General features: G+C 43.3%; 1 protein-coding gene across 4 annotated transcripts in view; it reads right to left on the bottom strand.

Annotated features, from left to right (window-relative positions):
• Positions 1 to 26,808, bottom strand: part of GAA (alpha glucosidase) — a 27,878-nt gene extending 1,070 nt beyond the window's left edge. Inside the window, exons 1-19 of one of the 4 annotated variants that reach the window (XM_069076092.1) lie at positions 26,502 to 26,808; positions 22,309 to 22,891; positions 22,005 to 22,150; positions 18,877 to 19,042; positions 17,091 to 17,187; positions 15,665 to 15,784; positions 14,991 to 15,109; positions 14,694 to 14,825; positions 12,382 to 12,492; positions 11,178 to 11,291; positions 10,921 to 11,005; positions 10,108 to 10,225; positions 9,325 to 9,458; positions 5,610 to 5,761; positions 4,718 to 4,866; positions 3,325 to 3,466; positions 2,688 to 2,837; positions 1,688 to 1,852; positions 800 to 952 (exon numbers count right to left, since the gene is read on the bottom strand). In XM_069076092.1, coding sequence (XP_068932193.1) covers positions 800 to 952; positions 1,688 to 1,852; positions 2,688 to 2,837; positions 3,325 to 3,466; positions 4,718 to 4,866; positions 5,610 to 5,761; positions 9,325 to 9,458; positions 10,108 to 10,225; positions 10,921 to 11,005; positions 11,178 to 11,291; positions 12,382 to 12,492; positions 14,694 to 14,825; positions 14,991 to 15,109; positions 15,665 to 15,784; positions 17,091 to 17,187; positions 18,877 to 19,042; positions 22,005 to 22,150; positions 22,309 to 22,845 — 2,790 coding nt within the window. In that variant the 5' untranslated portion in view covers positions 22,846 to 22,891; positions 26,502 to 26,808. The other 3 variants (XM_069076091.1, XM_069076093.1, XR_011166092.1) reach the window with 3 other exon arrangements.
• Between the last annotated feature and the right edge of the window lie 1,004 nt (positions 26,809 to 27,812).

The following is a 27,812-nucleotide window of genomic DNA, read 5'->3' as shown; positions in this document are numbered from 1 at the left end:
TGGGGACCTATGTATAAGACTATTTGGAAGGTGGGATAGGAACCCAAACTTTCTGGTTACCACACTGTCTTAGTTTACTTTTTAGTTCAGAAGGATACCACTTCTCCCTGCAGGGACTTAAAAAAAAAACAACCAAAAATAGACCTGTGATTTAATAAGAATGGGGATTCTTGGTGAGTAAACTTTCTCTCTACCAATGGAGATTAGCACTTTTTCTGCCTGTGGTCTCCAAGTTGTCTGGGCCACCAAAAGGTTAAGTACCCAGGGTCACACAGCCCGTATGTGTCAGAGATGGAATTTCTACCCAGGTCTTCCAGATTTTCAGGGTCAGCTTTCAAATCACTATGCTAATATGCCTCTCTCTAAGAATCTGTCATTGTTAATTATTTTACTGCTTTGAAAATAAGGTGCTAATGATTTCTAATGCTACACAGCATCAATGCCACTATCCTAGAGTCCAGGAGAAAGATTAGCAACCAATTCACTAAAAACAGGCCTTGAGATATGAAGGCCATATTTCCTTCACTCTGAACCCCAGGGACTAATGTTTGCACAATAAGGACTACAGGATTTCCTAGCTGCCTCTGATGAAGTTTTAAAGCTTTCACAGGTCTAGATTAACAAGGGTTTCTAAGGTGTCAATAAGATAACAATTTTCTGCTCTCTTCATATTTATCCTCTCTTCGTGTTTTAATGGGAACTCTGAGGATATTTATAAGCTTTTCTTCAACTCTTGGAAACCCAACCCCATTGTAACGACTCTTTTTATCATTACTATTTGGACTCTTAATTCTCTTGCCTTGGTATCAGCTTTGTAGGAAAAATTGAAGACTGGGACACCATTGGAGACAACCTGGTGGGGGTTGCTGGTCACACCTAGGACAGTCACTTTTCTCAATTTCAGGCTGGTGCCCTCACTGGTCACTTGTACCAGGTCATTCAGAATGACATTCTGTTTCAAGCAAGAGGAAGATAAAAGCATTGATGTTAAGGGGAAGTGGTTGTAATCAGGGACTTATGAAATCAAAACACCCAATTCTGATCTGAGATTCATCACTTACTAGTGACAATAGGGAAATCACTTAGCCTCCCAGGGGGAATAATGCTTGCTTGGACCTCACTTGGCTGTTGTAGGGGAAATAGTTTGTAAAGTATGATCTTGATCAAGAAGGTGGGGCAAATCTCCAAAATGTTCGACTGCAAAGTCAAGTATCCCAGGTTCCAGATGTTTCCTCTTCTTAGAATAGGACAGATCTATCCACAGTCCTTTAGAAATAGTTTCCACTGGTGCGGCCAGGTAGCACAGCGAGTAAGAGCACCGGCCCCAGTGTCGGGATGACCTGGGGGATCGAATCCGGGCTCAGACACTTAGCACCCACCCAGAAATAACTGGCCGTGTAACCTTGAGCAAGTTACTTAACACCAATTGCTTAAAAAAAAAATAGGTTCCATTTACCTTTAGAGTAAACCTTCTCTGCTGCTACTATTAAACAAGAAGCCTAATTCCAGATACCTAAAGTCACTACTGTTAGGATGGGTACCCTCTTCTGATACATAACCACACCTGATCAATCAATTCCACATTCTAGATTTGAGACTAGCATTCCCACCAACCCTTACACCCACCCCCCAACTCCTGGCCTCTACTTCTGCAATTGCCTGATCTCAGCTCCAAGGACTCACTCACATTGTTAGCCCAGAACATGATTTGGGTATAGTGACCCCATTCCAGAGTACCAAGGGTCTCCCCATCATCCCAGAACAGCTCCCCTTGGGCCATGCCACTTGGAGTTAAGGCCACAATCAAGGTCATCGGCTTATTGCGGGACTCTGTGGTAGTGAGGCCAGAATCCTAGTTACAGGGAACAGGAAAGAGACACTTTGTGAGATGCCTGGGACCCACTGCAATACACCAGGAACTAACAAGGGAAACCTAGAGGACATGCAAGACTAGGGGGCCAGGTCTGCTTGACCCCAAAAAGCCTAACTAGGAGCAATGGAGAGAAGGAAGCAATCTAACAAGTATAGCTGCTGTCTCAAAGCAGAACTGGATGCCTTCGGAAGCACTGGGTTCTACTGAAGTATCTTCAGGGGAAGACTGGATATTATAGAGAGAATTCTTGGCTTAGTTATGGGTTAGATTAGCTGACTTCTGAGGTCCTTTTCCATTCTAAGATACTGGCAGAATCAGATATGCACAATGCCTGTCCAGCAGACAGCAGATACTTAATAATTAGTTATTGTTTTTTTATTAAGTCTTAAGACTGCCCTCACCCCTGACTCTATCTCCTACCCATATTTCTCACAAAGCAGGCTGGGAAGACTCTATCAGTTCAGTATACATGGCTTCCAAGGACTCAGGTTTCTGCAGATTCCTACCTTCTCCCCCCCTCCCAAAAATGCAAAACTATACTGGTTCTCCTATAGGCTTATAAGGCAAATGACTAACTGCCCTCTGGTCTAGTCCGACCCTGGACTGGTCATGCTACCTTCCAACAGTGAAATCAGCTTGAGGTTATGGGAAAGATGCATGAATTCCAACACCATCAGGGGATGAGGAAATAGGGGAAACACTATTAGCTGAACATAATTTCTAGCTTGATTTCTTGGGTAAGGCAGAGGTAGAAAGGGATTTCATAGCATTCCTGGTGATAAAGAGACCCAACCACTTAGAACCCCTTCTGCACCTGCATTGGAAGGATATACCCAGCCCGGAGGTGAACGTTGATTACTTCTAGGGGTGCAGGCAAGGTGAACCACTGCCCTTTGCTATGGATGACTGAGCCATGGAGAGCAGGAGATGAAGGACACAAATTGTTAAGAGGCTCCATTGGTACCTGGGAAGACAGAAATTAAGTCAACAAGGGGCTTAAGGGAGGCAGAGCCAAGATGATGGAGTAGAAGCACAAACTTGGCCTGGGCTCCGGCTCCAAACAATAACAAAGGGCTTAAGCACTGACAAAATCCCCACCTCTATCAGGAACCTGTCTGATTCTCTCCCTTCCTCTGAGGGGAGAGACCAAGTACGCAGTGTCTATGTCCAGAATGGGATGTGAAGACAATGGCTTCTACTGGAAGCTATGTTTACTGTAGTTTTCCAGCAAAAGACTTCAGTAATGGTGCACAAAGGAATTTGTCTTTCTTAAATTAAAGGAAAATGCTAATAACTCAGACTTTCATGGACGCTTCTCCTGCCATTGTCCATATGGTAAATATGATGGGACATCCCATCTGAACCCTCTTCCTGACTTATTGAGTGAGGCTAGGTAGACTCTCTGAAATGCCTACAGGAAAAATACACATTTTTAAAGCTAACATATTCACCTCTAAAAGTGGATACCATGTGCCTGAGGGAAAGTAGCCATTTACTTCGATCTTTCCAACTTCAAGTACTGGGGTAATGAGGAGAGCTTCTCCCCACAGGAACTGTCGATCCAGGGTCCAGGTGTTTCGGTCCGAGGGAAACCTATAAAAATGACAGGTCCAATAGGCATTTTTGGGGAAGAGAAGTATTGCATGAATCAGGTTTTGTTCATTCTGTAGCACACGATACCCATATTTTACAAATGAGGAAAGTGGATCTTAAGCAGGGAAATGACTTGTCCACAGTTGCCTCATTTGTTAGTGGCAATTTGGAACATGATTTCCTGACTCTTAGTTTAAGGTATTTTCTATGAAACCATACTAAGTTTAAGAGTAAATCAATTTGAGGTAGGTCAGCTTAAATTCTCCTTTAGAGGACAATCAAGGAGAGATTGCAGAAATAGGGCCTCACAAGTTTGGGGGGCTGGGATGAAGTGGCAGCATGATATTTTCCTTCCTGGAAGGTGAGGTGAGGAGGTATACCCAGGGTCCAGAGAATGATAACTCTCCTAGGCCAAGGTAAGCTTTGGGACACTGAGGCTACGCCCAAGGTAAGAGGAAAGGGGAAAATGCTTACAGGTATGGTGGTGGTGCGGTGTCACAACCTATGTTTTAAAAATTGTATTATCTAGCTAAGTACAAAAAGCAATGAAAATAAGGAACTGAAGACTTATATGAACTGAAGCAGAAAAGAAAAACAACATATATGACTATAAAAATATAAACAAAAACAATAATCAAATGTAGTTGTGCTATACCACTTACCTTGACCAATTTAAGGAAACACAGTTGGTACCATATAGTGGAGGTAGAAGGGCAGCGGGTGCACTGGTACATGCTGTGTCAAATATAGTTACTTTGTCAGATGGGCTTTTAAACATCTTTTTCTTTGTTATAAAGAACTGTTTGATGCAGGGGATGTATGTTAGGGAATGCAGGTAGTGCAAAAAACCCCAAAGGCATCAACCAAAACATAAGAGGTAGGCAAGATAATCTCATGTTTCTAGGAGGTGGCCTAAATTCTTAGAGCAGGACTGAGGAACAGGAGAAGTCCTTGCTTTCTGCAGCTCTGCTTTCCTGTTTTACTGATTCTGCCCAATAAATGTTTCTAAATTACATCTCATGCCCTCTACCTGCTCACTCAATGGCTTGTCAGTGATACCGCCCATGGCTGAACATGGCCATCCACGCCAGCTGCTTGCTACGCCACGATCAATCTTATGACATGGTTCCCAGGAACATGCCATGTAAAGTGGACAGCAATTCTACTAGACACAGGAAGGAACCTAAAATGGGTTGCCTTGAAACCGGAGTCACACACGGTCTATTCCCTCCCCTCCTCAGGAATACTTACTCCAAAAACAGGGGCCGAGCTACAGGCTCTCCATGAGAATGGGCTCTGTGGAACAGGGTATAGAGATAGGGCAGGAGTAGGTAGCGCAAGGTAAAGACTCTCCTCATCGCCTGCTGAGCCTCCTCACTGAACACATATGGCTCCTGGGGCTGTAAAGGAGGAAACAGCAAGAGGCAGGCATGACCCTCCTGTCTCCAAGTCTCCCTGAGCCCTCTGTCCCAGAAGGAGGGGGGATGCCTCAGGGAGAGGTCACAGACCATGCAGAGACAAGTTACTTAAAGAGCCTTAGGAAACCCTGGGGGCCGGATGAGCCAATGGTCAAGCTATGTTTACTTATTTGCACAATCAGCTCAGCACCCACATTCCTCCAGCTTCTCCAAGCTGAGCATCACCAGTCGAGAATCCTCCCTCCAAAGCTAGAGGAGGCTGCCAGTTGCTATCCCCAGTCACACTTCCCCTCTCTACATGGGAAGCTAGAACCACGTACGTCTAGCCAAGCAGGGAAACCTTCTTTCAAACACCCAAAGTCTTTTGGAGTCTCTAGACTATACTTTCAGGTCTCAGGAAGATATGGAAGGAGTAAAGCGTATGAAAGCTTTTCATCCTAGGCCATACCCGCCTTTTGTTGTTCAGTTCTTTTCAAGTCATGTCCAACTTTCCATGACCCCATTTGGGGTTTTCTTGGCAGAGATACTGGAGTAGTTCACTATTTCCTTCTCTAGCTTATTTTACAGATAAGGATACTGAGGCAAACAGGGTTAAGTGAATTGCCCAGGGTCACATAGCTAGAAAGTGTCTGAGGCTGGATTTTAACTTAGGAAGATAAGTCTTCCTGACTTCAGGCCTATCACTCTATCCACTGTGCCACCCTAGTTGCCCTCACTTTCCTTACCTGGTTATATCTGTCATTATGGTTCCGCATGAAGGGATAGAAGGCCCCCAGCTGGGTCCATCGCACACACAGTTCCTCTGTAGTATTGCCCAAGAAGCCACAGATGTCTGCTCCCACCAAAGGTACCCCATACAAGTTAAAGAGTAGCACCTCTTTAGGGAAGGAGAAAAGAAAACTAAGATAGGGAGCCAGAGTTGTTCAAGGGAAGGACTGACTCATTCCCAAGGATACCCATCATAGACTGTCTCTCCCACTGACTCCCTAGACAGAGTAGGCACTTCATGAATGCTTATCTAATGATAACCACTATCTTAATCTAATGACTAAGACCTGAAAAGAGACAAAGCATCATCTCTTACTCTCTCCATCTCTCTCTTTCCCTTACATTTCCCCCAGCTATCTCTCAACAACCCCTTCCTAGTGATTACTAATAAGGTACTTGTCCTTTGCAGATAGATGACTTACATCAAGTAGAACAGAAGAAAGAAGGGTGATGAGTCATTTTTGGTCACAACTGGCCTCCCTTGTGAACTATGAGATGTTGATGTGAGATGGGTGGTCAGAATGAGGTACATTCACAGTCTGAGGTTACAAACAATAAATATGAAACTAACCATTTGGAGATTACACCCATGACCCTGGACTTGAGAGTACATACTTTCTTTGTTGTTGATTAGTCATTTCAGTCAAGTCTGACTCTCCAGGATCCTAGTTGGGATTTTCTTGGCAGAGATACTGGAGTGATTTGCCATTTCCTTCTCCAGCTCATTTTACAGATGAGGAAACTGAGGTAAACAGGGTTAAGTGACTTGCCCAGGGTCACACAGCTATTATGTGCCAGAGGCCAGGTTTGAACTCAGGAAGTCTTACTGACTCCAGGTCCAGCTTTCTATGCATTATGGTGCCACCCAGCTGCCTACCTATTTTCTAACCTCCACATTAAGTGAAACTTGATAGAGCCAATTGCTAGCTCTTGGGAGTTTTGTGTGGAATCTGTAATGCAGTATCACAGGATGATGATGATGACAACAGCAGAGCATGATCATTTTGACAGTGGGGAAGGGAAGCTGACTCAGCTACTGAAGGTCACTGTCCCAGTCCTGGTCCCTTTCTGGAATCAGGTGTAAAGACCTTCTTGCCTTGAAATCTACTGCTACTCAGGAAGGCTGTGTCTGTTCTGCCCTATATCCTGAACCATATAAGAAAACAAAACTACTCTGGCAGCCTATTACCAAAAAACAGCCAGGTGGGCAGAACATGCTGCTTCCCAAGGACCAAGGCCACTTACCCAGCATAGGAGGGGTTTGGAGCTTTCACCCTTCACTGGGGCTCTGTTTAGGGGCTCACTCTGCCCTGTGTCAACTAACCAACTAAGAAAAAAAAACTCAACCCTCCAATATTACCAAGTACCCAGGGGGGCAGAATCTGTACTCTATCCTGTTATACCAAAGCATCTGAGAAAGAAAACACAATACTTCACCTTTCCATAACCATAATGCTTCTCCATACTAGTCTTTTCACTGAAGGATCAGAGTCTCAGACTGAGACACCAGACCTGACCAAGAGCCAAGTTTACACTCCATGTAGGGTGGCTCTCTGGGTCCCTTACATAGTAAATGGTTATAAAAACATTTGTTGATAGAGCAGCTTAGCAGGGTACAGAGCAGCTTAGCAGGGTACAGAGCTGGTAGCAGTATCAATTCCTGGCCCTTGTATACCAAAAGTTGTGGTTGAAAAATGAGATGAAATAGGCAGAAAGAAAGTATCTAAGAAAAAAGGATCAATTTCTTATCCCTTTCCTTCTAGGAATTCATCCAGCAGCAACAATTTGGAAAATCATCAGCAATAACCCATGCTTGGCTTGCCCTATTATAATAACTCATCTCTAGGAATGAACTGGAGCAAAGAGCAAAGCAGGAAAAGTCTACATACACTTTGATAAAGCAGGAATTCCAGCTCTCTGTTTGTATCATGAAATTATTACAGCACACAAAGCAGTGGGCTACCCATTAGGAAGTATGAGTTAAATTTTTAGTTAGAATAGTAATTAACTAATGGTATGACTTGGAGCAAATCATTTAATCTCTCTGGGTCTTGGTTTCCTCATTAGTAAAATGAGGTATATGGATGAGAAAATCTCTCTTCTAGCTCTAACATTCTGTGAATCTGTCAGAATAATGAATAACATTTAATAACCTGTGGATACCTTTAATGCCTACAGCCACCCAAATAAAGTAGTGTTGTTTTCAGTAGCACCTTAGTTCCTAAAGATAATGATTTCTTGCATCCTGGGCAGAGGTAAGAAAAATCAGAAGTTCTGCTCAGACCTGTATACTATTCAGCCTAGTCAATCACTTCCCTATAATTTCTGGGAACTGAAAACTGAAACATCACTGACTTGCTTCAAAGACAGAACCTTTTCTTGATAGAAAGAGAAAGTTCATGAGCCTTTGTTAGCTCTACTATGAGCCACCTCTGGGCTGCTAACCACCAAGATAGCAGGATCTGATCTGAGATTGGAGGCTTCTGTGCTGCTCAGATAATGAATGGAGACCCAACTTGTAGATTACATGTTCTGTCCCACCCACACATCCATGCACCTGGGGAGTTGCCCCTCACTCCTAGATGATCTGAGACCTCAGGCCTCTGTGTTTCTCAGAGAACTAGCAGAAAACTTAAGACCCAGAGGAATCAGAGCAATCTTATTCCAGCCCTAACCCTCCCAAGACCTCTGCTGGCTGCAAGGAATATGTTTCAATAAACCTATTAAGACACATAATTCTTTTTCCCCCCTGGGTGCAGCAATTAGTTGATTGCAAAATCACTCATGTAGGGGGAAATTGCTGCTAAATACAGGAAATAATACAGACATAATAATCTAATTAAGTGACTTTTCAATTATTATTATAAACCCCTAAGTAGTCCTAACCCATCCGTTGAGGTAGGTACAAGTATAATTGTGTCCAATTTACAGATGAGGAAAACGTGGCTTTTCAGGTTGAGTGCTTTGCCCAGAGTTACTTGGCTATTAGGTGCCCAAGGCAGATTTTGAACATAGATCTTGACTCCAACACTAGCGACTATGCTATACTGACTTTCACACTGGGCCAAACTCTGTCCCCTACTGCAGTTGGATTCCTCTTGCTGGGGCTCAGGCATGATGGTTCTGTTAGCAGCCCACAGTCAGACTGGAGCCCATTACCTAAGTTTCAGCTGGTCCTGTGATCACAGAAAGACTTTTAAGGGAGTTAGTCCCCAGGGTATGGAAGAGACAGGACTGCAATGTGGGAATGAGAGGATGCTACTGATCAGAGGCAACACTGGCCAAAATGGTAGCAAGAGTATGAAGGTTTCTTTGTTTCACATATATACTAGTGATGTGATCACTGGAAACCCAATTCAAAATGTAAAAAGCATCCACCAATCTCACTGCCTTCCTCCTGCTTTGGTCCTGGTAGATCCTTCCCTCCCTGTACCTATGATTCACCTGCCACTGCTCTGAATTTGTCCCTGGGAGGAACCAAGGGGACCAAGGGAAGGGTAAGAACTATTAACATATTCTTGTCCTGTGCCTGATAACTGTATCCTTCTAAACTAAATATACCTATTTTTTTTTATAACTCCTTGCTTGAGCTAGTACCTCAAGACCTGAGGCTGGGATGGCTAATGGCAACCTCATACAAGAGCTCCCCAGGAAAGTCCCTTGGTTCCTTACCTGGCACAGAGTAGTACAGCTGTTCCCAGTTGCTAAACACATCTCCTGTCCAGTGGCCAGCATAACGGCCATGGCCAGCAAAAGTAGATCGAGATATCACAAAGGGGCGCTTCCCTCTAATCTTCACCAGGGCACTGTTAAGAGAAAGGCATGTTTGAGAATGGGGTTCTAATTTATTCCCAAGATCTTCATCTGTGATTATCAGTGTGAATCAATATACCTGAAATCCAAACTCCAGAACTTGGATGTTACAGACTGAGTCCTTACTCCCCATAATTCATTTCTAAATTCAAGACAACGCCACTGACAGAAATACATGTAACTTCAGCCTAAGGTGCACAGGTAGCATGTAGAATGAAGGCAGTTTTAGGGTTAAGTTAGTTGTACCTAGGGAGAAGAGGGTCCTGCATGGGATTTCCTATACACATAAGGAATTAGAAGAGATCAGATACGATCCAGCCTAACCTCTGATCCCCATGCATGATTCATCCTCTATAACATTCCTCCATGTGTTAACTTGAGTAACGCTGAGTCACCCCACCTCACAGACTAATTAGTCAGGCAGTTCCATTTTTCAACTTTTTAGGAAAAACAGACCTATTACAACCTGACAACCCGGTTGAACCAGCACGCTGAATGTTCCAGCCTGAAGCAAGGGGCTGGGGAAGGATGGACAGTACCACCCACTTCTCTTAACCCTAGGTCACCTACTTACTGGTATTAAAGGGACAAGGAAGAAGCAGATGGGGTAGTAGAGGAGTTGGGGGTCAGTGTTTAACTTACTCATGGGAAGCAATGGCTTCAGTCAGTCCATAAATAGCGTGTAGATTGTAGTGGGAAGACAAGTACTGACAGCTAGAGGCACAGATGGTTGCTGCCCTGAGGGTGCCTCCAATCACACCTGCAATGAAAAAGTTAAAGGAGTCCATACTGCCTGCACCTCACAAACTAGGGCAAGTCCAAACTCTTGCCACCTTTGGACAAACTTTGGACAAACAACACCTCTGGAGTCCTTGGCTCCTTTGGTTTTGGGAAAAGCTGAGTCCAAGTCCTCTATTTAAGAATTTGTTGTTGTCGGTCAATTGTTTCAGTCATGTCCAGTTCTTTGTGACTCCATTTGGGATTTTCTTGGCAAAGATACTGGAGTGGTTTGCTATTTCTTTCTCCAGTTCATCTGATGCATGTGGAAACTGAGGCAAATAGAGTTAAGTGACTTGCCCTGGGTCTACAACTAGTAAGTATCTGAGGCTAGATATGAACTCAGGTCATCAGGACATCAGGCCTAGTGCTCTATCTGCTGTGCCACCTCACTGCCTTCACCCAGAAATTAATACTTACTACAAACACACTCTGTTGATGAGCAGTTTAAAGCTCTCAGCCATCCTAGCTATTCACCTCCTACGTCTCACTCATTCAGACTATTCTCTATAATTACCCAGGTTATCGACTGTTGGTTAAACTCAGTTGGCAGCTGAGTGGGGCAGTGCATAAGAGTTGAACTCTTGAATAAAATGACCAAACAACAACAACTGGCCAGATGGGCAGGGCCTGAGTACCTAAAGATCCTCAGCTAGGGCAGGGAGGGAAGATGATTACCTGGCACATAGGGAGGGTTTTCTAGATCATTATTGGGGCAACCTTCCACAGAGCCTGGTACAAAGTTAGACGGCTCATTCATGTCCTGGAAAGAAAGAAAAGCTTTAGGAAGCACTACAACAGCTACCCAGGGATGGGAAGACAGTGGGGAGAGCCAGGGGGTGTGTAGGACAGGGTTAACTAATGCAAACTCAAATGCAATTAGCAGTTGAGAACAGTGAATGGGGTGGAAAAGGAGAAAAGGTCAAGCCACTTACGATCCACATGCCATCAAAGGGAACTTGAGCGTGGAACTCCTCTAGCATGTTATACCACCAGTCCCGGGTGTGAGGGTTGGTGAAATCAGGGAAAGCAGTTTCCCCAGGCCAAACCTGGAAAGCAGAGGAGAGAGAGAGAATGAGAGGTACTCCAAGTCTTAGCTCCTTTGACTGAAGTCAGGCCTCCAAGTCTTCAATCACATCTTGTTTGGGAGGAGCCTCAGCATTTCATTCACAGGCAACATCTAAGTTAGCACAGGACAGTTTAGCCCTCAGTCTCAGAAAGAAGAGCCCCAGACCCTTTAAATAGCACCATGTCACTCATACCAGCCCAGGCAGGGACTTTATTCTTATATCCTTAACAGCATCTGCCACAATGCTTCCCATATAAGAAGAGCTCAATAAGTATTCATTGAATGAATGACTGCATGTCACAAGGGGTGATATAACAATAGCTATTATGTATTTAGTACTTTAGGACTTGCGAAACTCTTTATATGCTATCTGATTTAATCTGATCCTCAGAACAACCCTATAAGGGAAGTGCTATTGTTGCCCCCATTTTATAGACGAGGGAAACTGAGGCAGGCAGCTGTTAAGTGACTTGCCTATAGCAAGTGCCTGCAGGATTTGAACTCAGGTCTTTCTGACCTCAAGCCCTGAACTCAATCCACTGCCTATACAGACTGCTTGGAAGGGGGCTAGACATCTAAGCTGGGAATCCAGACCACAGGAAATTTTTCCCACCCTCTGCATTTCTCATGTAGTCACTTTGCCCACTGTGTACTCTGGCTTGCAGTTTATCCTGAACATGGTAATTCACCTGACTACTGCTTGACCTGTCATCTTTAAAGGGCTGTGTAGAGTTCCTTTAAAGGAAGCGACAAAGTAACATCAAATAAGGCCCTACGGGTCTAGATAGGGCAAGTTGTTCACTCCAGATGTGTAACAGAAATTAAGAGTTCACTCTCTGGGTCTAGTCTTCCATCTTAATCTGTGCCCTTCAAGAAATGGATCCCCTGTATTTGGGGACCAGGGTTGTTTGCTAAATACAGATTATGACTCACATTTTCATACTGCACCACTATGATTATAAGTATTAACATCTAAATATTCTGGCCTTCTTTCTATACTACCACACCCCTTTCCATTGACCTTAAACCCCCATGTTCTACTCCACTGCTGCCCCAATTCTAGCTTTCACCTTTCCAATCAGAGGCTGCCCTGTTGCATTAGTAATGAACACTCCTCTCTTCAGGCCTTCATCATAGGGTCTGTAGCTCCCAGGGGGCCCAGAGCTGCTGACGGCTGGATCCTGATGGAGATAGAAAGAGGGTGGCTCATTTCATATGGATGTAATACAGAACGTTCAGAAGCCTTCATGTTATTCCCTTGGAGAATTGGTCTTTCCAAACCCTTCCCCTCCCTTCTGAAATGGCAGCCTTTAAGTCAGAACTGAGGCAGACAACACCATGACTTGCCTCCCAGTTCCAAGGCCCTTGAAAGATCCCATTCTTCTCAAGTAATCATCTACGGCATGATGCATTTATTCAAATACCAGTGGGGGTTATTAATAGTGGTTGGTACTATAAGTAGCCTTCTCATTTGACCTCTGAAGCAACCCTCATTATTCCCATTTTACATATGAGAAAACTGAACAGGAAGGTGAAAATGACTTGCTCAGAGTCACACAGCTAATAAATGTCATAGACAAGATTTGTGTCTTGGTGACTCTAGAGCACTCTCTCCACTATGCCATCTTGCTTGTTCCTCCTGACCAGAGATAGCAAATTAGCTATAATCATAATGAGAAACCCAAGGTCTGAAGCAGAAAGGTAATTCCAAGTATAACAGCCACAGCCAGAACATCAGGCCAGTGTTGAGATTCTTGGCTCTGGGTAACCCATCATCAGTTCTGTTGTCCTGTCAACAAGATTATTACCAGCATACTGTACTTGAGCCACTAGTAACAGCCCAAGGTAACCTGGGGGCAGAGGGCAATTAAGGGGAGAGTGACGGTATTTGGAGGCTCTATCTCAAACAATTTTTGTATTATCTAGTGCTTTAAAAACTTCTCCTGTTCGTCATTATTCCATTCTCTATTAGAAAGGAGGAAAGAGAAAATTTCATCTTGATCCTAGTGAGATAGTCTGATAAAAAATTCAGTGTTATGAAAAGGGTGAAATGATTTGCTAACATGAGGTTTTGGAGAGACCAGAGATGTCATCAGTCTAGATAATCAAAAGTTGTATTACAGGCATACACATACTTCACTTACACAATAATTCAAATAATATTTAAAGAATGAGAAAGCTTAATTATAAAACCATTATAAGCTTAATAATCGCCTTTACATGCAAGAAAATACCCCAAAGAACAATGAATTCTATTTCTTCCTCTGTTGAGAGAAAGACTGGAGGGATTGGAACAGATAATCTCTATGGTCCTATCCAACACAGAAATTCTGAGATTCTTTGACCTCTCCTGTTTTTTGTTAATAAACAAATATGCATTAGTAGATAGTCATAACTAGTGTCTTCCTACTGTGTTCTTTCCACTTAATATTACTATGTACCAACACAATTTGTGTAACTTGGCATTTTAAAGTTGCATGTGAATCTATTGTGAAAATATGCTATCATCTTTGCTTATCCATTTTCTCTAATGTTGAGCACTTGGGTTGTTTCCAGTTTTTTGCCACTGGAAAGTTTTGAACTTTTGTATAAATTATGTTTTATCTTTTAGAGTTAGAGTATACAATTGCCAAAGTACAATTCTTCAATCAAATGGCTTGAAATAATTTCACAAGGAATAATAGATTGCTATTAAAAAAGAACACTATAACAAAATTTCCAACTAATTCACAAAATGAATAATTACCACTAATTTTTCATCAGGCATTTTGTAGTATAGGCGTGCCTGTACTACATTTCTTTAAATTTACTGTGGTTCTCCATTCTCAGATCTACGTTTACTGTGATCATGGGAAGAATTAGAAGAGTTCTGTAAGGGTTTACAGATTTCTGAATCTCTCTGCAAGAGAGCGCTGGGCATGGTACAGAGTTGTAGTCTTTGCCTTTGAGGAATTAGTGTTCTAAAGATGGTTTAAGAATGAGGGCAGGAACAATATAACTTTGAAATGCTGCATACAACATCTGGAAGGACATGTGACAGAGGGAAGAGTGCTGGGTTTGGAGGCCCTGGGTTTGAATTCCTGCTCCATTTATAACACCTGGGTATTAAAGGTGATGAAATGCTCTAGTCCTCAAATTTCCCTATCTGTAAAATGAAGGGGTTGGACTAAATGACCTCTAAGAACATTTCTAGCTTTATAGCTATGCTCTTATGTTTAATAAATGACTCTCAGTGATGATGGAAAGGTAAGAAAGAGAAACTAGAAATCTGGGCATTTCCCTTAAAGCGGATGAATAGGAAGGGTGTGTAGGTCTAAGTACTAAGAATGAGGCACTGTGGGGGGGGGGAAGAGGAGTTATGGGGAGAAGAAACAGAACTCACCACAAGCATAATGTACCGCTGGCCACCCTGATGAAACTCCTGCACCATGGCTGGATAGTCCCAGAAGTTATCCTTGTTGAAAGTGAAGTCCCTCTTGGCATCCATATAATCTATGTCATTCCACTGGACATCCTACAGCAAAACCGTGGTGGTCTAGTTTGCTGGTGGTACTAGTGAAACAGTTTCCCAGTCCTCTATTACCTCTACCACCACCAGCCTACCTTTGGGGTCCCTGTGGATGCATTATCATTTCTTTCTATTCCCAAGACATCCCTGGGAATCCAACAGAGGACTTACTAGGGGAAAGTGAGCTGCTGTCATGTTCTTTACCACCTGTCGGGTGACAGTGGTGGAGGAGTAGCCCCATCGGCACAGGTGGAAGCCCAGACCCCAGTAAGGTGGCATAAATGGGTATCCTGCAAACCAATACCAAAATTTCACTAAATCTGTGTAGGCAGCTAGGTGGTGCAGAGAGGGGCAGGGGACTGAAGACTTCCCCTTCAAGTCTTTCCACTCTGCACTGCATGTCAGCTTGAACACTGTGTGCCTCATCTACATTTCACAGGTAGGGCAACTGAGGTGGGTACAGGAGACATGTCTTGTCTTTAGAACACAGTCAGGTAAAAGGGTGGAAGTGTAATAAGAAAACAAAACCTAGACTCCTCAGGTTATACTGAATAAACCCCCAAAAGATCAAGTTTCCCTTTGCCCTTGATGATTAGTGGTAGTCAGAGAGTTAGCAGGGACTCCAAGGTCCCAGTTTTCAGTCTACTGGGTGCAACATAATAAAGGAACTAAAAACATCCCATGCCCAGTTTTAGACCTCTTACAGAAGCTGGAACCCCCCATCCACCTAGAGTCTCCTGATGTTGATCTGTGCTGGGGGCAGATGAAGGACCCTCAGTGACTATTACTATTTGGCTTTTATAAGAAGACTGGGGAAGACAGGGAGCCTAGAGAGAAGGCCATACCAACAACTTCCAAGTACTGCTGAACCACATTCTTTGGCTCAGGTCCCAAGAAGATGTAGAAGTCCAGGATGCCTCCTATTGCCCTCCATGTCAGGGCAGGTCTTGGCTGTAATAATACATCTGTAAAGAAAAGAAGTCTTAAGGAGTTAGCAAGCACCTGGAGACCACAGAGGGGAGGAGTCTCTTTATATCTTAGGCTTCACATCTTATGGTGTCCCCAAAGCAATGATCATCACCTTCCTCATGCACTCACTCTCTTGAGAAGAAAACTGAAAAACTCTCAAGGAGAAAGGCAGAAATACAGAGAATGAAGAACAAGAGGTGACCTGAATTCCACTGGCTTGGTGGTCTGTTAGGTAAGTTGAATTTTTTGTTTTCTTCCTAGATGGGATGAGGAATAAAGGAATGGCCAGTCCCTGAGTGTCTCTGTCACATCCAAAACTCCATCTCCAAATAATATGTCACAAGTGAGGTCCTTAAAAATTCCCAAATGATACTGAGCAGTGCAGTCTTTCTCTTTTAAATAAATATATATATAATGTATATAAAATATAAAGGACCTTCTCTTATAAATGCCCCGAAGCACTTCTTACATATATTCTTATTGATCTTCAACATCATAAGGCAGCTACTTAGGAATAGGGAGGTTTACATCCAACTGACAAAAGGAAAAAAAAACAGAGAGGGATGAACTAGCCAAGAACAAGCAGTGATGGAGTTATGAAGAGAAATAAAAAAATATAACTCCTGCTCCAATACACCAAGAGTGGGTAGGCATATAATTCTAAGTTTTTTTCCACCCAGAGACAGACAGGCCATGGGTACAATGGAAAGAGTTCTGGCTATGGAGTTGAAGGACCCAGGTGTGAGTCCCAGCTCTGCTGCTTAATGCCTATTTGACCTTGAGCAAATCATTTACATGGGTCTTAGTTTCTTCATCTATAAAACTGGTGGAGGGAAGTGGGGTTGGACTGGATCAGTTCTTAACTTTTTTTGGGTCATGGATTCCTTTGGCAGTCTGGTAAAATCTATGGACCCCTCTCCTGGAATAATGTTTTTAAATGCATAAGATACATAGGATTACAAAGGAAACCAGACATATTAAAACAGCTATCAAAATATATTTTTTAAAAATCTTAAAAACTGGGGCGGCTAAGTGGCGTAGTGAATAGAGTATCAGCCCTGAAGTCAGGAGGACCTGAGTTCAAATCCGACCTCAGACACTTGACACACTTACTAGCCGTGTGACTTTGGGCAAGTCACTTGACCCCAATTGCCCCCCCCCCAAAAAAAAGATTAAAAAACCCTTAAAAACCACCAGAAAGAAAAAAATGTGGACCCTAGGTTAAGAACTCCTGGACTAAATGATCTGAAGCCCTTTCTAGTTCTAAATGTATGATTTTAACGGAAGTCCTCAATTACTTACCCATGGCATTGCTGTTCAGTAGGAAGACCCCATGGGCCAACCCTCCATACTCCAGGCATAGGTAAAACGGGTGGGAACCATAGAGATTGGCATCAGGCTAGGATGGAGAAGTTGCTAATATTAGTTCCTACCTAACGAAATCCTGAAATCCTATCTCCTCCCCCTAAACTAATTATAAAAGTGATTGTGATTACTACTTCACCAAATGTAGCTACACTCTCATGAGACACATGGGGCAATGCTCTTGTTTAATGACAGACAAGCAATGGAGACTTGGGTACAGAGTATCATAGTTATCAAGAGCTCTTTCCTGATCTCTCGGAACTTACTGTAAGTCTCTGATTTGCTCCAAGTGCCTAACAAAGGCTTCTTGGTGGAGGTGATGTTGTAAGCTTTGCCTCCTGAGACTGCTGCTGGAGTGATTTCTTACCACTCTCAAATTCCAGTAGTGTTATTAAAAGACTAAGGAGGAAATTTCCACTTAGGTTTTGGCTAAGTACAGGATGCAGGAGACAGAGGTATGTAACCATTTGTATGGACAAGTTCAGAGAAGAGGTTAGGGGGAGGGTGTTAATGAAAGGCAAGTTGGTTATGAATCAACAGTGTGACATGGCAAGTCAAAAAGAGTTCACTCTCAGACTCCAGTAAGATGGCATACATGGTTATCTTACAAACCAACACCCAAAACCCTCTGAATGGCTGAAGAGGGAAAAAGAAAAGACAATGGGACTGGAGAGGAATTTCCTTTGCATTAATGCAGCATTAATAGATGTGTAATTTCTAGAAAGAGGGAGATGGCTGCTCCCTTCTTCCCTGTGTCAAATCAAATACTTAATGGTATATTTTCCAACTCAGAAGTTCTATGATCATTGATTAACTGGGTGAATCCAGGGAAAGGTGTTTGGGACAGCAAGGGAACTAGAGACTGTGCAATATGAGGATCCATTCACAAAGTGAGAGCTTTTTGACCCAAGGTAAGAGAAGATGAGCGAGGAAGATAAGTATCTTGAAGGGCTGTTAGAGGATAGATAGACAGCCTTGTTCTTGTAGAAAAGCAGATTTTAGTACTGGAGGCACTATGCTAGATCTTTGGATACAAGGCCCCTACTTACTTCCTAACAATTAGAACTATCCAAAAGTGGAATGGATGGACAGGCTTTGACAGGCATTGGGTTCCCAACACTAAAGGATGGTCACTTGTGAAGAACAATATGGACACGATATCGATTTAGGAATAACATAGACTAGGTAAACTCTGAAAAAGGGTCTATAAGTTTCACCAGACAAAGCAGTCCACATCACTCTCACACACACACACACACATCCCCCCTCCCCCCAGCTCTAGTGAAAGGAAGAGGGACTGCTTCTACTTAGTCATTCCCATCAGGTACTCTTAAACCACATCCAGCCGTGTACTCTGAGGGCTGGTGTAAGAAAGTTGCCATTATCCTTTGGGACTCCATTTGCTTTGTTAGAATCTGAGTGGAAATTACTTCTTAGACTCTGCTACTAGAATTAGCATGGTCCACAAACACTGGATGGGAAAACGTGTGGCTAGATAATACCTCATGTTAAAGGGAAAGAGGTTTTTAGGGGACTGAAAACTCAATTTAAGTCAATAGTGAGGCAGAGTAACAAAAAAAATGTGATCTTAGATTTAGAGAAGTACAATGTTTACAAGTCATTGAGCAATGAACATTCAATTTTTTTCCCCTCCTAATCTCGTTAAACTGAAAAAAAAAAAGAAAGAAAAAATGTCTTTCTTTTCAAGGCTCTCCCTATTTACCTCAGGTGCCATGTCTCTATTCCAGAAGGTGATCTTGGTCCAGTTGGTGTTGAGTATTAGGGGGGTCTGGTGTTCCCCAAGGCCAGTGATGTATGGAGATGGGAGAGAGGTAGTAATCTGGAGAAACTGGTCAGCAAAGAATAGGGGAGCAATGGTTGTATTCAGCCTGCCAGAAAGAAACCAAGATTTCCTATTAAGCCATCTGGTCCACAGGAAATCTCAAGGAAAATGGGAATCTGAGAGTGACCTGCATACGCTGGGGGAAATGCTCCCAAAAGGGACCGGTTTAGGTGTGCTCTGGGGCCTGTAGGGGAACCACCTTGTTCATCCTTTTCCCAAAAATAAGAGAACAGCAGCAGCCCAAGTTTTGGGACACTGCAAAGGACTCTGGCCTCAGGAGTATGTGGCAGACTTTTTTGGGGAGGTGGTTACCCTTTAGATAAGCCACATCCCTTCCCAGTAGAGCAAACTACAGATGACTCTGTGATAGAAGAAATTATACTTGGTCAAGAACAATGCCTCACTTACCATCCTTGAAACTGGAGTTAGCAGAAGCTAGAGGGGGTGACAAAGGCAGCAATGACCACAGCCCATGAAGACTGTACTATGTTTTTAATTAACTAGTTATTAATTCCCCTCATGACATTAGGGAGTCAAGCAGTCCTATTTATTATGCTAGAAAATAGTGCTCTTTGAGAGTTCTGGCATTTTAAGAGAAGTGACGAAGGTGACAACTCCTCTCCCCTCTGACTGGCTCCTTTGTGGCTCTGTTTGCAAATAAGGAACTGAACATAAAGACTTCTTGAGAACCTGCTCAACCCCAGAATCCACAATCTAATTCTATTCCAAGAATGAACAAAATTATTTCTAATCTCTGCTAAGACACAAGGCTTATTCGCAGGACAAAAACATCTCATGAGAAGATGCCAATCAATTAAAAATATTGGCAGAGACTTGAGGGGAAAAAGAGAATGGGCGAGCACAGTCAGCTATTTCTGTGTGAGGAGAGGAATGTTCTTCTGTGGCTCTCCTTACCACTGTGCTATGGCGATTTAGCAGAATAAGGATATCTGCTCTTCTCTTGCCTTTTCCCCTCTCCTACATGCAAAGGCCCCCCTCAATCCAAAAAAAGGAGCCATAGAATCTAGTATTGAAACTATGTGCTCAGAGGGAGACACACCATCCAGCAGTTGCAGAGTAGGTTTGAGACAAAGGCACAGTTGGGGGAGCAGACATACAAAGTCCAAATATAGAGAGGCAGTCATTTGAGTCCAGAAGTGGCTTCAGTGAGCACAACTTTTGGCAGCAGGGAAGGGAGCTAGCTATGGACTCAAGAGAGATCTACCCCTGGCTAGAGTCGGACACTGCAAAGAGGAGCAGATCCCAAGAGACCACCTGAGCAACCCAACCCACAGAAATATTTAGCCTCAGTGAAAGTTTTGCAAGGATTCCACCAGTAAAGAAAAGGCAACATGGCCTTGCTGTTCTAAAGCTGTCAGTTGCCTTGGCCATATGTGTTCCTACATATAAGCTTTACTAACACAATACGCAAGTTTATACCAACTCTTTCCACAGACAGTGTATTTTGTGGGAGAGTGTAGTCCTGGTTTCTGGGGAGGAATGCTTTATAGCTACTGTTAATTATTATAACATTTATTAGGATAACTTTGCCAAGAACTGTGTCTATTGGCTGACAATGCAAAAGCCAACAAATGAGTAAGAAGTTGTAATGATAGCAGTAGGTACTCACAGGATCTCTTTCCCCCTTCCCCAGAAATAAAAGGTATAAGCTGCCCTCTAGGGACTCATACTGGGAGTCTGAGTGCATATTATCCCAGAGTGAGTGTTACACTGGGAAGAAGCCATGTCTCTGGAAGAAGAGTGCAACTTATGCCTTCAACTCTCAGACATTTCTGGTGTGAGGTATGAGGATGTGACCTGTCCAAAAGGTACACAGGCAAAGTGGAACAGCCTCCCCAAAAAAGTCTGCCACATGCCCCTGAGGCCAGAGTCCTTTACAGTGTCCCATGACTTGGGTTACTGCTGTTCTCTTACTTTTAGGAAAAATACAAACAGGAAGGTTCCCGGGGCACACCTAAAGAGAATCTTTACGCTTCTGACACCCCTGGCATTATCTTCATAGTAGGAGAAATGACAACAATAACCTCACATTCATATTAGTTTTGGAGGTCTGCAAAACACTTTCATCAAAACAACTCTACGAAGTAGGTAGTGTATTATTATCCAACAAGTCATTGTGAATAGAGTAGTGGGCTCAGGAAGACCTGAGCTCAAATCCATCCTTTCTGACCATCTGTAAACTTTCACTGGAGCTAAATATTTCTGTGGGTTGGGTTGCTCACGTGGTCTCTTGGAATCTGCTCCTCTTTGCAGTGTCCCTCTCTAGGCAAGGCATTTAACCTTTATCAGTCAAAGTTTCCTCAACTGTTAAAATGGGGATAATAACAGCACCTACCTCATAGGGTTGTTTGAGGATCAAATGAAATAATATTTGTAAAATGCTTAGCATCATGCTTGGCACACAGTATGCAATATAGAAATGTTTACTCTCTTCCCTCTTTGTAATCCACATTTTACAAATGCAGAAACTGAGCATCTCAGAGACTAAATGAATTATCCATGGTCATTTGTTACTGTTTAATCATTTAGCTGTGTCTGAGTCTTTGTGACCCCATTTGGAGTTTTTTCCAGCAAAGATTCTGGAGTGGTTTTGCCATTTCCTTCTCCAGCTCATTTTACAGATAAGAAAACTGAGGCAAACAAAGTTAAGTGACTTACCCAGTCATACATCCATCACAAGTATCTGAGGTCAGATTTAAACTCAGATCTCCTTGACTCCAGGCTTAGCACTCTATCCACTATGCCACCTAGCTACCCATGTTCATACAGTTATTAAATATCTGAGGCAGGGTTCAGCCTCATGTCTTAACTTCTCTGGGCCTCAGTTCTTCATCTATAAAATGAGGATATTTGACTAGATGACCCCTCAGATCCCTTTTAGTTCTAAATCTTATCATCCCAACTCAAAAGTCCTGCACTATCCACTACACCATATTTCCTCTCACACTTCTAGGTCTGCAGTCAAGGAGAAACAAATGAATACTCACAACACCATTCCATTTGACTTCCTAGATATGACCAAACCAAAGGGACTGTTCTCAAATGCCACATTGTAGAGCTGAGAAGGAGCCCTGCTATTGACTTTAGGGGTTTCCATGGGAACCTCATACCGATGATTGGCAGGATCTTTGATCTGGGAGAAAAGGAAGGAAGAACTGTAAGTGCAAGTCATAGACTCATTGATGAGTGGGGAGATGCACAGTGCTATCCTCAAAACCCATTCCCTAAACAATTACAACCAGCAGATCTACCCTACCCCAAACCCGACACTGGATTTCAGCTTCCACCTACTGTAAAATGCAGTCGGTTTTCTGTCTCCATTCGAACCTCCAAAAGCAGGGTTAGGATGTCCTTAGGGAAGAAAGTAGGCACTGCACGAGTCAGCGTGGCAGTGTAGCCTGTCCTCGTGGTGGTGAGGTTCTCCAATTTGTAGCTGGGGTAACTGGGTGGGAAGAAGCACCATGGCTTCCATATCTCAGAGAATCCCTGCTGAGCCACTGGGACATAGCAGCAGCCTCGGGCCTCACACTCCACCTGAGTGAGGGTCTTTTCTGGAGCACAGTCAAAGCGGGAATCAGGGGAGATGTCACATTGCAAAGGAGCTCCAGCTCCTGATGGGGGTGGGCCCAGGGCTTCCCCACTGCCTGTTGCCTCTCGGCCAGCTCTGTAGATGCCTGAGGAGATGTCTCTTCGTTCTCTGGGAACCACAACTGATACATGGAGAAAGGAAGCCCCCAGGAGAGTAGTGACCATTAAGACAGCAGCACTACAGCCTCCTAGAATCAGCCATCGCAAGTGCCAGGGATATGGCATTCCTTCCAAGGCCATGACTTACACCTGAGATAGCTATGCTGTTTCTAGATCTAGTTGTATCCTGTTGAGACAGAGAATTAATGAAGACTTGACAGTATGAAGGGGCTAAGGCCAACTCAAAGGAAGGTAAGCTTGATTCAATAATTACTAATCCATGGACATTTTCTTGGTATCTCAAAGCATTTACCAAACATAAACTTCTAGACAAAGATGCTAGTAGTATTGACTTTCTATAATGACCAAATGAAGAAACAGAGGCATCAGAGTTATGATGGCTTGTTCAGAGCCAAGATATGAGGTAGGAGAGTGAAAGTGAGGTAAGAAAGATAAGGGAAGGGAAGTAGGGAAGACTACTACAGGCTGACTACTTTGACATGACAGATAAGTCAAACTAAGAAGAGTTTCTAGTTGTAGGACAGGGGTCAATAGTCAATAAATAGCTAATAATGATAGTTCAAATTTATATAAAATATTTATATTATAAGTGTATTATCTATTTTAATAACTTTCACATAAACATAGTGCTTTAATATTTGCAAAAATATATACCCAATATGAGCTTAATACTCTCTGAGATATGCATAATTTCTGTTTTACAAATGATGCTAAAACCCAAAGAGATTTTGGACAATAATGAGTCTTCCTGATTCCAGACCCAGCATTCTATCCATTGTGTCACCAAACTGCTTCTGTAAAATGGGGATAATAGCACCTATCTCCCAGCACTGTTGTGAGGATCAAATGAGATAATAATTATAATGTCCTTAGTACAGTTCCTGGCATGTAGTAAGCACTATATAAACATAACCTATTATTATTACACTAATTTGACCATATCCCTCTCCTGCTCAAAATTCTTCTCTTGGCACCACATTGCTTCAAGGACGAAATACATTCAGTTTGGCATTTAAAGCCATCCAGTCTGACTCCAGCTTACTTTTCCATAGCCATTTCAAATTATTCCCTTTCAGACGCTTCACATTCTAGCAAGAGAGCCCACTTGCTGTTCTCCAACCTGCACATTCCATTCCCTCTCTCTGGATCTTTGCGCAGGCTATCTGTTCCTCATACCCAGAATGCATACTTCTGTCTCACTTCTGCCTCTTGGAATCCCTGGTTTCTTTCAAGGCTGACCTCAGATGCATCTCCTACAGAAAGCCTTTCTTGATGTAGAGGACTGAGTACATTCCAGGCATGGGAAACACCCTGTACAAGGTCCTGATGCTGGGAGATGGAATACTATATTCAGGAAACCCCAAGGCCAGCCTTCCTGGAAATAGTATATGTAAAGGAGAGTAACTACAACAGAACTGGAGGGTGTGGGAGAGGCAGGACTAACAACTAGGGGAGATCAGCAAAAGCCTGGGACTGGAGAGGGCACTTGGGCCAAATCTTGAAGAAGATCGATATTCTAAAAGACAGTGAAAAGGTACATTCCAGACACTGATGCAAAGACACAGACAGGCGATGGAAAGCCTACTGTGAACAACAGCAAGTGGTTTTAATGTGTAAGATGATTACTATGGATGGGGGTGAATTGTAAAATTACTCTGGAAAGGAAAGCTGGGGCCAGATTGTGAAGGCTTTAAATATTAAATAGAGGAGTCTATATATGATCTGAGACTAGGTAAGAGGGAGCCAGCCACTGGAGCTTCATACTAGAGCAAGGGAGAGATCTCAATGGACATTTATGAAGCACCTATTGTGTACACTCCTACAGTGTGCTAAGCAGTGGGTATACAAAAAGAGGGAAAGGAGTCTGTCCTCAAGGAGGTCACAATCTAATGAGACAAGAAGCAAACTAGTAAAGTGTTGTTGGGCCATGTCCAACTCTTTGTGACTCCATCTGGGGTTTTCTTGGTAAAGACACTAGACTGATTTGCTATTTCCTTCTCCAGCTTATTTTACAGATAAGGAAACTAAGGCAAACAAGGATAAGTGATTGGCACAGAGTCACACAGTCTGATGCTAGATTTGAACTCGGGTATTCCGGACACTGCACTATATCCACTGGGCCCAAATATGTACATATGTGAAATGGTACATGTGAAGGAGAAATAGGAAATAAAGAGGGCCCTAGAATTAAGAGAGGTTGAGAAAGGCTTCCTGTAGAAGATGGAATTTTGCTTGGAACTTGAAAGGAAATCATGGAGGTCATTAATGGAACAGAGAAAGGAGAGAGTTCCAGGAATGACCTACAGCAAGAGAAAATGCCCAAGGACCTAGTGTCTTGTTGGTGGAACAGAAGGCCATGTCCCTAGATGGAAGAGTACATGGCAGGATGAAGGTGTAAGAAGATGGGAAGGAGGGAGGGAGATAGGTTATTGTATTTGATTCTAAAAGAGACAGGGAGCCACTGAGTTTATTGAGCTGGGGGTGGGGGTGATATGATTCGACTTTGGCTTTAGGAAAATCACTTCAGTGGCTGGAGGATGGATTGGAGGGGGGAACATATGATAATGGCAGCCCCACCATTGCAATAGTCTTTATAATGAAGACCTAAACCAATGGTGGCAGAGGAGAGAAGGTGGTGTTAATTGTGAGGTACTGCAAAGGTGACAGGCTTCAAGCAACAGCTTAAATAGTCTCAGATCATATACAGACTCCTCTATTTTAAATAAGTGAGGAAAAAAAGTGGGGGGGGCACCTAGGTGGTGGTGGCACAGTGAATAGGGCACCGGCCTTTAAGTCAGGAAGACCTGAGTTCAAATCCGACCTCAGACACTTAACACCTATTAGCCATGTGACCTTGGGCAAGTCACTTAACCCCAATTGCCCTCCAAAAAGAAAAAAAACACACCCCCAAAAAACAAAACAAAACAAAACCCAACAGTGAGCCATTGATGATGATTCCTGGGTTGAGTCTTAGGGTCTGGGGGGATGGTGTTGCCCTTTACAATAATAGGGAAGCTAGGAGGGGGGGATGGGTTTAGGTGAAAAGATAATTAGTTCAGTTTTTGGACATAGTGAGTTTCAGATACCTACTGGTCATCCAGTTCGATATGGCTGAAAGGCAGCTAGAGATGAGAGATTGGTCAGCAAACAGACTGGGGCAGGAAGGGTAGGCGTGGTCAGAGCCATAGTTTAAGAACAGCATTTTGGCTATCCGAATTTAGTGTCTGGGCTCTGGGGAGATGGCAGAAGCTCCTCCAAGCAGCGGAGGGCGGGCGGGCAGGGGATGGGTGAGAGTGCGGGCAGTGGGACAGCAACAGAGAAGTCTAGTGCAGGACCCATTCTCTTCCCCCTGCATCCCAGCGATCCCCATCCCAGCTCTTCAAGCCTGACTGCTCCAGGCAGAACCGGAACAACTTACCTGGGAGGTCTGCCCTTTGAGGGCAGCCCGGCCCCTCTTAAACCCAAGCCTACTGAGTGACCCTGGCGAGCTCCTCCCTCCCGAGTCTCTTTTCCTTCTCTCTCCTCCCTCTCTCCACCCACGTGACGACCGGCCGCCCTCGTCAGGTCTGGTCACGCGCAGTCGCTACCACCGCGAGGAGGCGGGTACCCCTCTCCCGCCCTCTAATAGCCGCATCGACACCCTGCGTCTTCCCTGCCGCAGTCTACACCAGGCGGGGAGGTGTGGCCGAAGGCCTCTCATACCCAGGCTCCCCGTTAGTGCTGCCTTTTCTGCCCCACCCCCCTTCTCTGGCCCTTCTCTCCGGCACTTTTTATACCAAGACTCGGAGATGCCGGTGCGGGTGGCGGCGGCCTAGCGCCTAGGCCTGCGCCTCCGAGACCTTTCCGCTTCCCGCCTCAGTTACCGCTGGATTTGCTGGCTTCTTCCTCTGCCTTTTCATAAGGGAGCGAAGGAAAGAAAATAACATGGGAGGCGGGGCGGAAGGGATCTTTTATTTTTTCATTCTTGGAGAGGCGTGGCTTTCGGAGCATCTAAGCTTGCAAGAGTTGTTTTCTTACTAAAAGCCTAACTTGGGAAATGTTGGTGTGGATAAATGTTGCACTGATCCTTTAAGTTAGGACTTTAAAAGTATACATGTCAGCAACAACATTCAAAAGAAAAAAAGTTTACCAAGTGCAATTAAGTATTGTAGTGGAAATAAAAAACTCCAGTCCTTGAGGTAAAGGGCCTTAAAATCTAGGTGGGTTTTTTGGGGGATGCGGGGTCTGGTTCTCTTACTTTATTGGTGTCAGGAACTCTCAGTGGGAACTTTTACTGCCAGGGAGCAATTTGTCTAACTTAAAAGACTTGGAGGGGTTGCTGTGGCTTTAAGAGAGGTTAAATGGTTTGCCCAGTCTTAGGCCAGTCCTCCATCTAAAAGTCACATTGCCTCTTTTACCATTTAGTACGATAAACGAAGCACTTTGAATATTTTATTTCATTTTTTCCCTCCTATGATCCTGTGAAGTATATACTATGTTTGGTGACTGCCAAACTGCTTTCCAGTTTTCCCAGCAATTTTTGTCAAACGTTGGGTTCTTAATCCAAAAGCTTGTATCTTTCAGTTCATCAAACACTAGATTACTGTGGCTATTTACTATTATGTATTATTGTGTACCTGATTGATCCCACTGATTCACCACTATTTCTTAAACTGGTACGAGATTGTTTTGGTGATTACTGCTTTGTAATATAATTTGAAATCTGGAGCTAGTAGGCCACTTTCCTTAATACTTTAAAAAATTGATTCCCTTCATCTTCTTGACCAAATGAATCATTACTATTTTTTTCTAGCTCTATAAAATAATTCTTTGACAGTTTGATTGTTATGGCACTGAAAAGGTAAATTAACTTAAGTAGGATTATAATTTTTATTATACTGACTCAGCCTACCCATGAGCAATTAATAGTTCTCCAATTTCTTAGATGCTTTTATTTGTGTGAAGTGTTTTATAATTGTGTTTATAAAGTCTCTGTATTTGTCTTGGCAGATAGATTCCCAAGTTACTTTATATTGTCTGTACTTATTTTAAATGGCATTTCTCTTTCTATTTCTTGCAGCTGGGTTTTGTTGATAGCATATAGAAAT

The sequence above is a fragment of the Petaurus breviceps genome, unplaced genomic scaffold (genome assembly GCF_028583685.1).
Source record: "Petaurus breviceps papuanus isolate PSGF00001 unplaced genomic scaffold, PetGlider_PUasm1.0 90925, whole genome shotgun sequence".
NCBI classification, from domain to species: Eukaryota; Metazoa; Chordata; class Mammalia; order Diprotodontia; family Petauridae; genus Petaurus; species Petaurus breviceps.
This window is presented reverse-complemented; position numbering and strand designations above follow the sequence as displayed.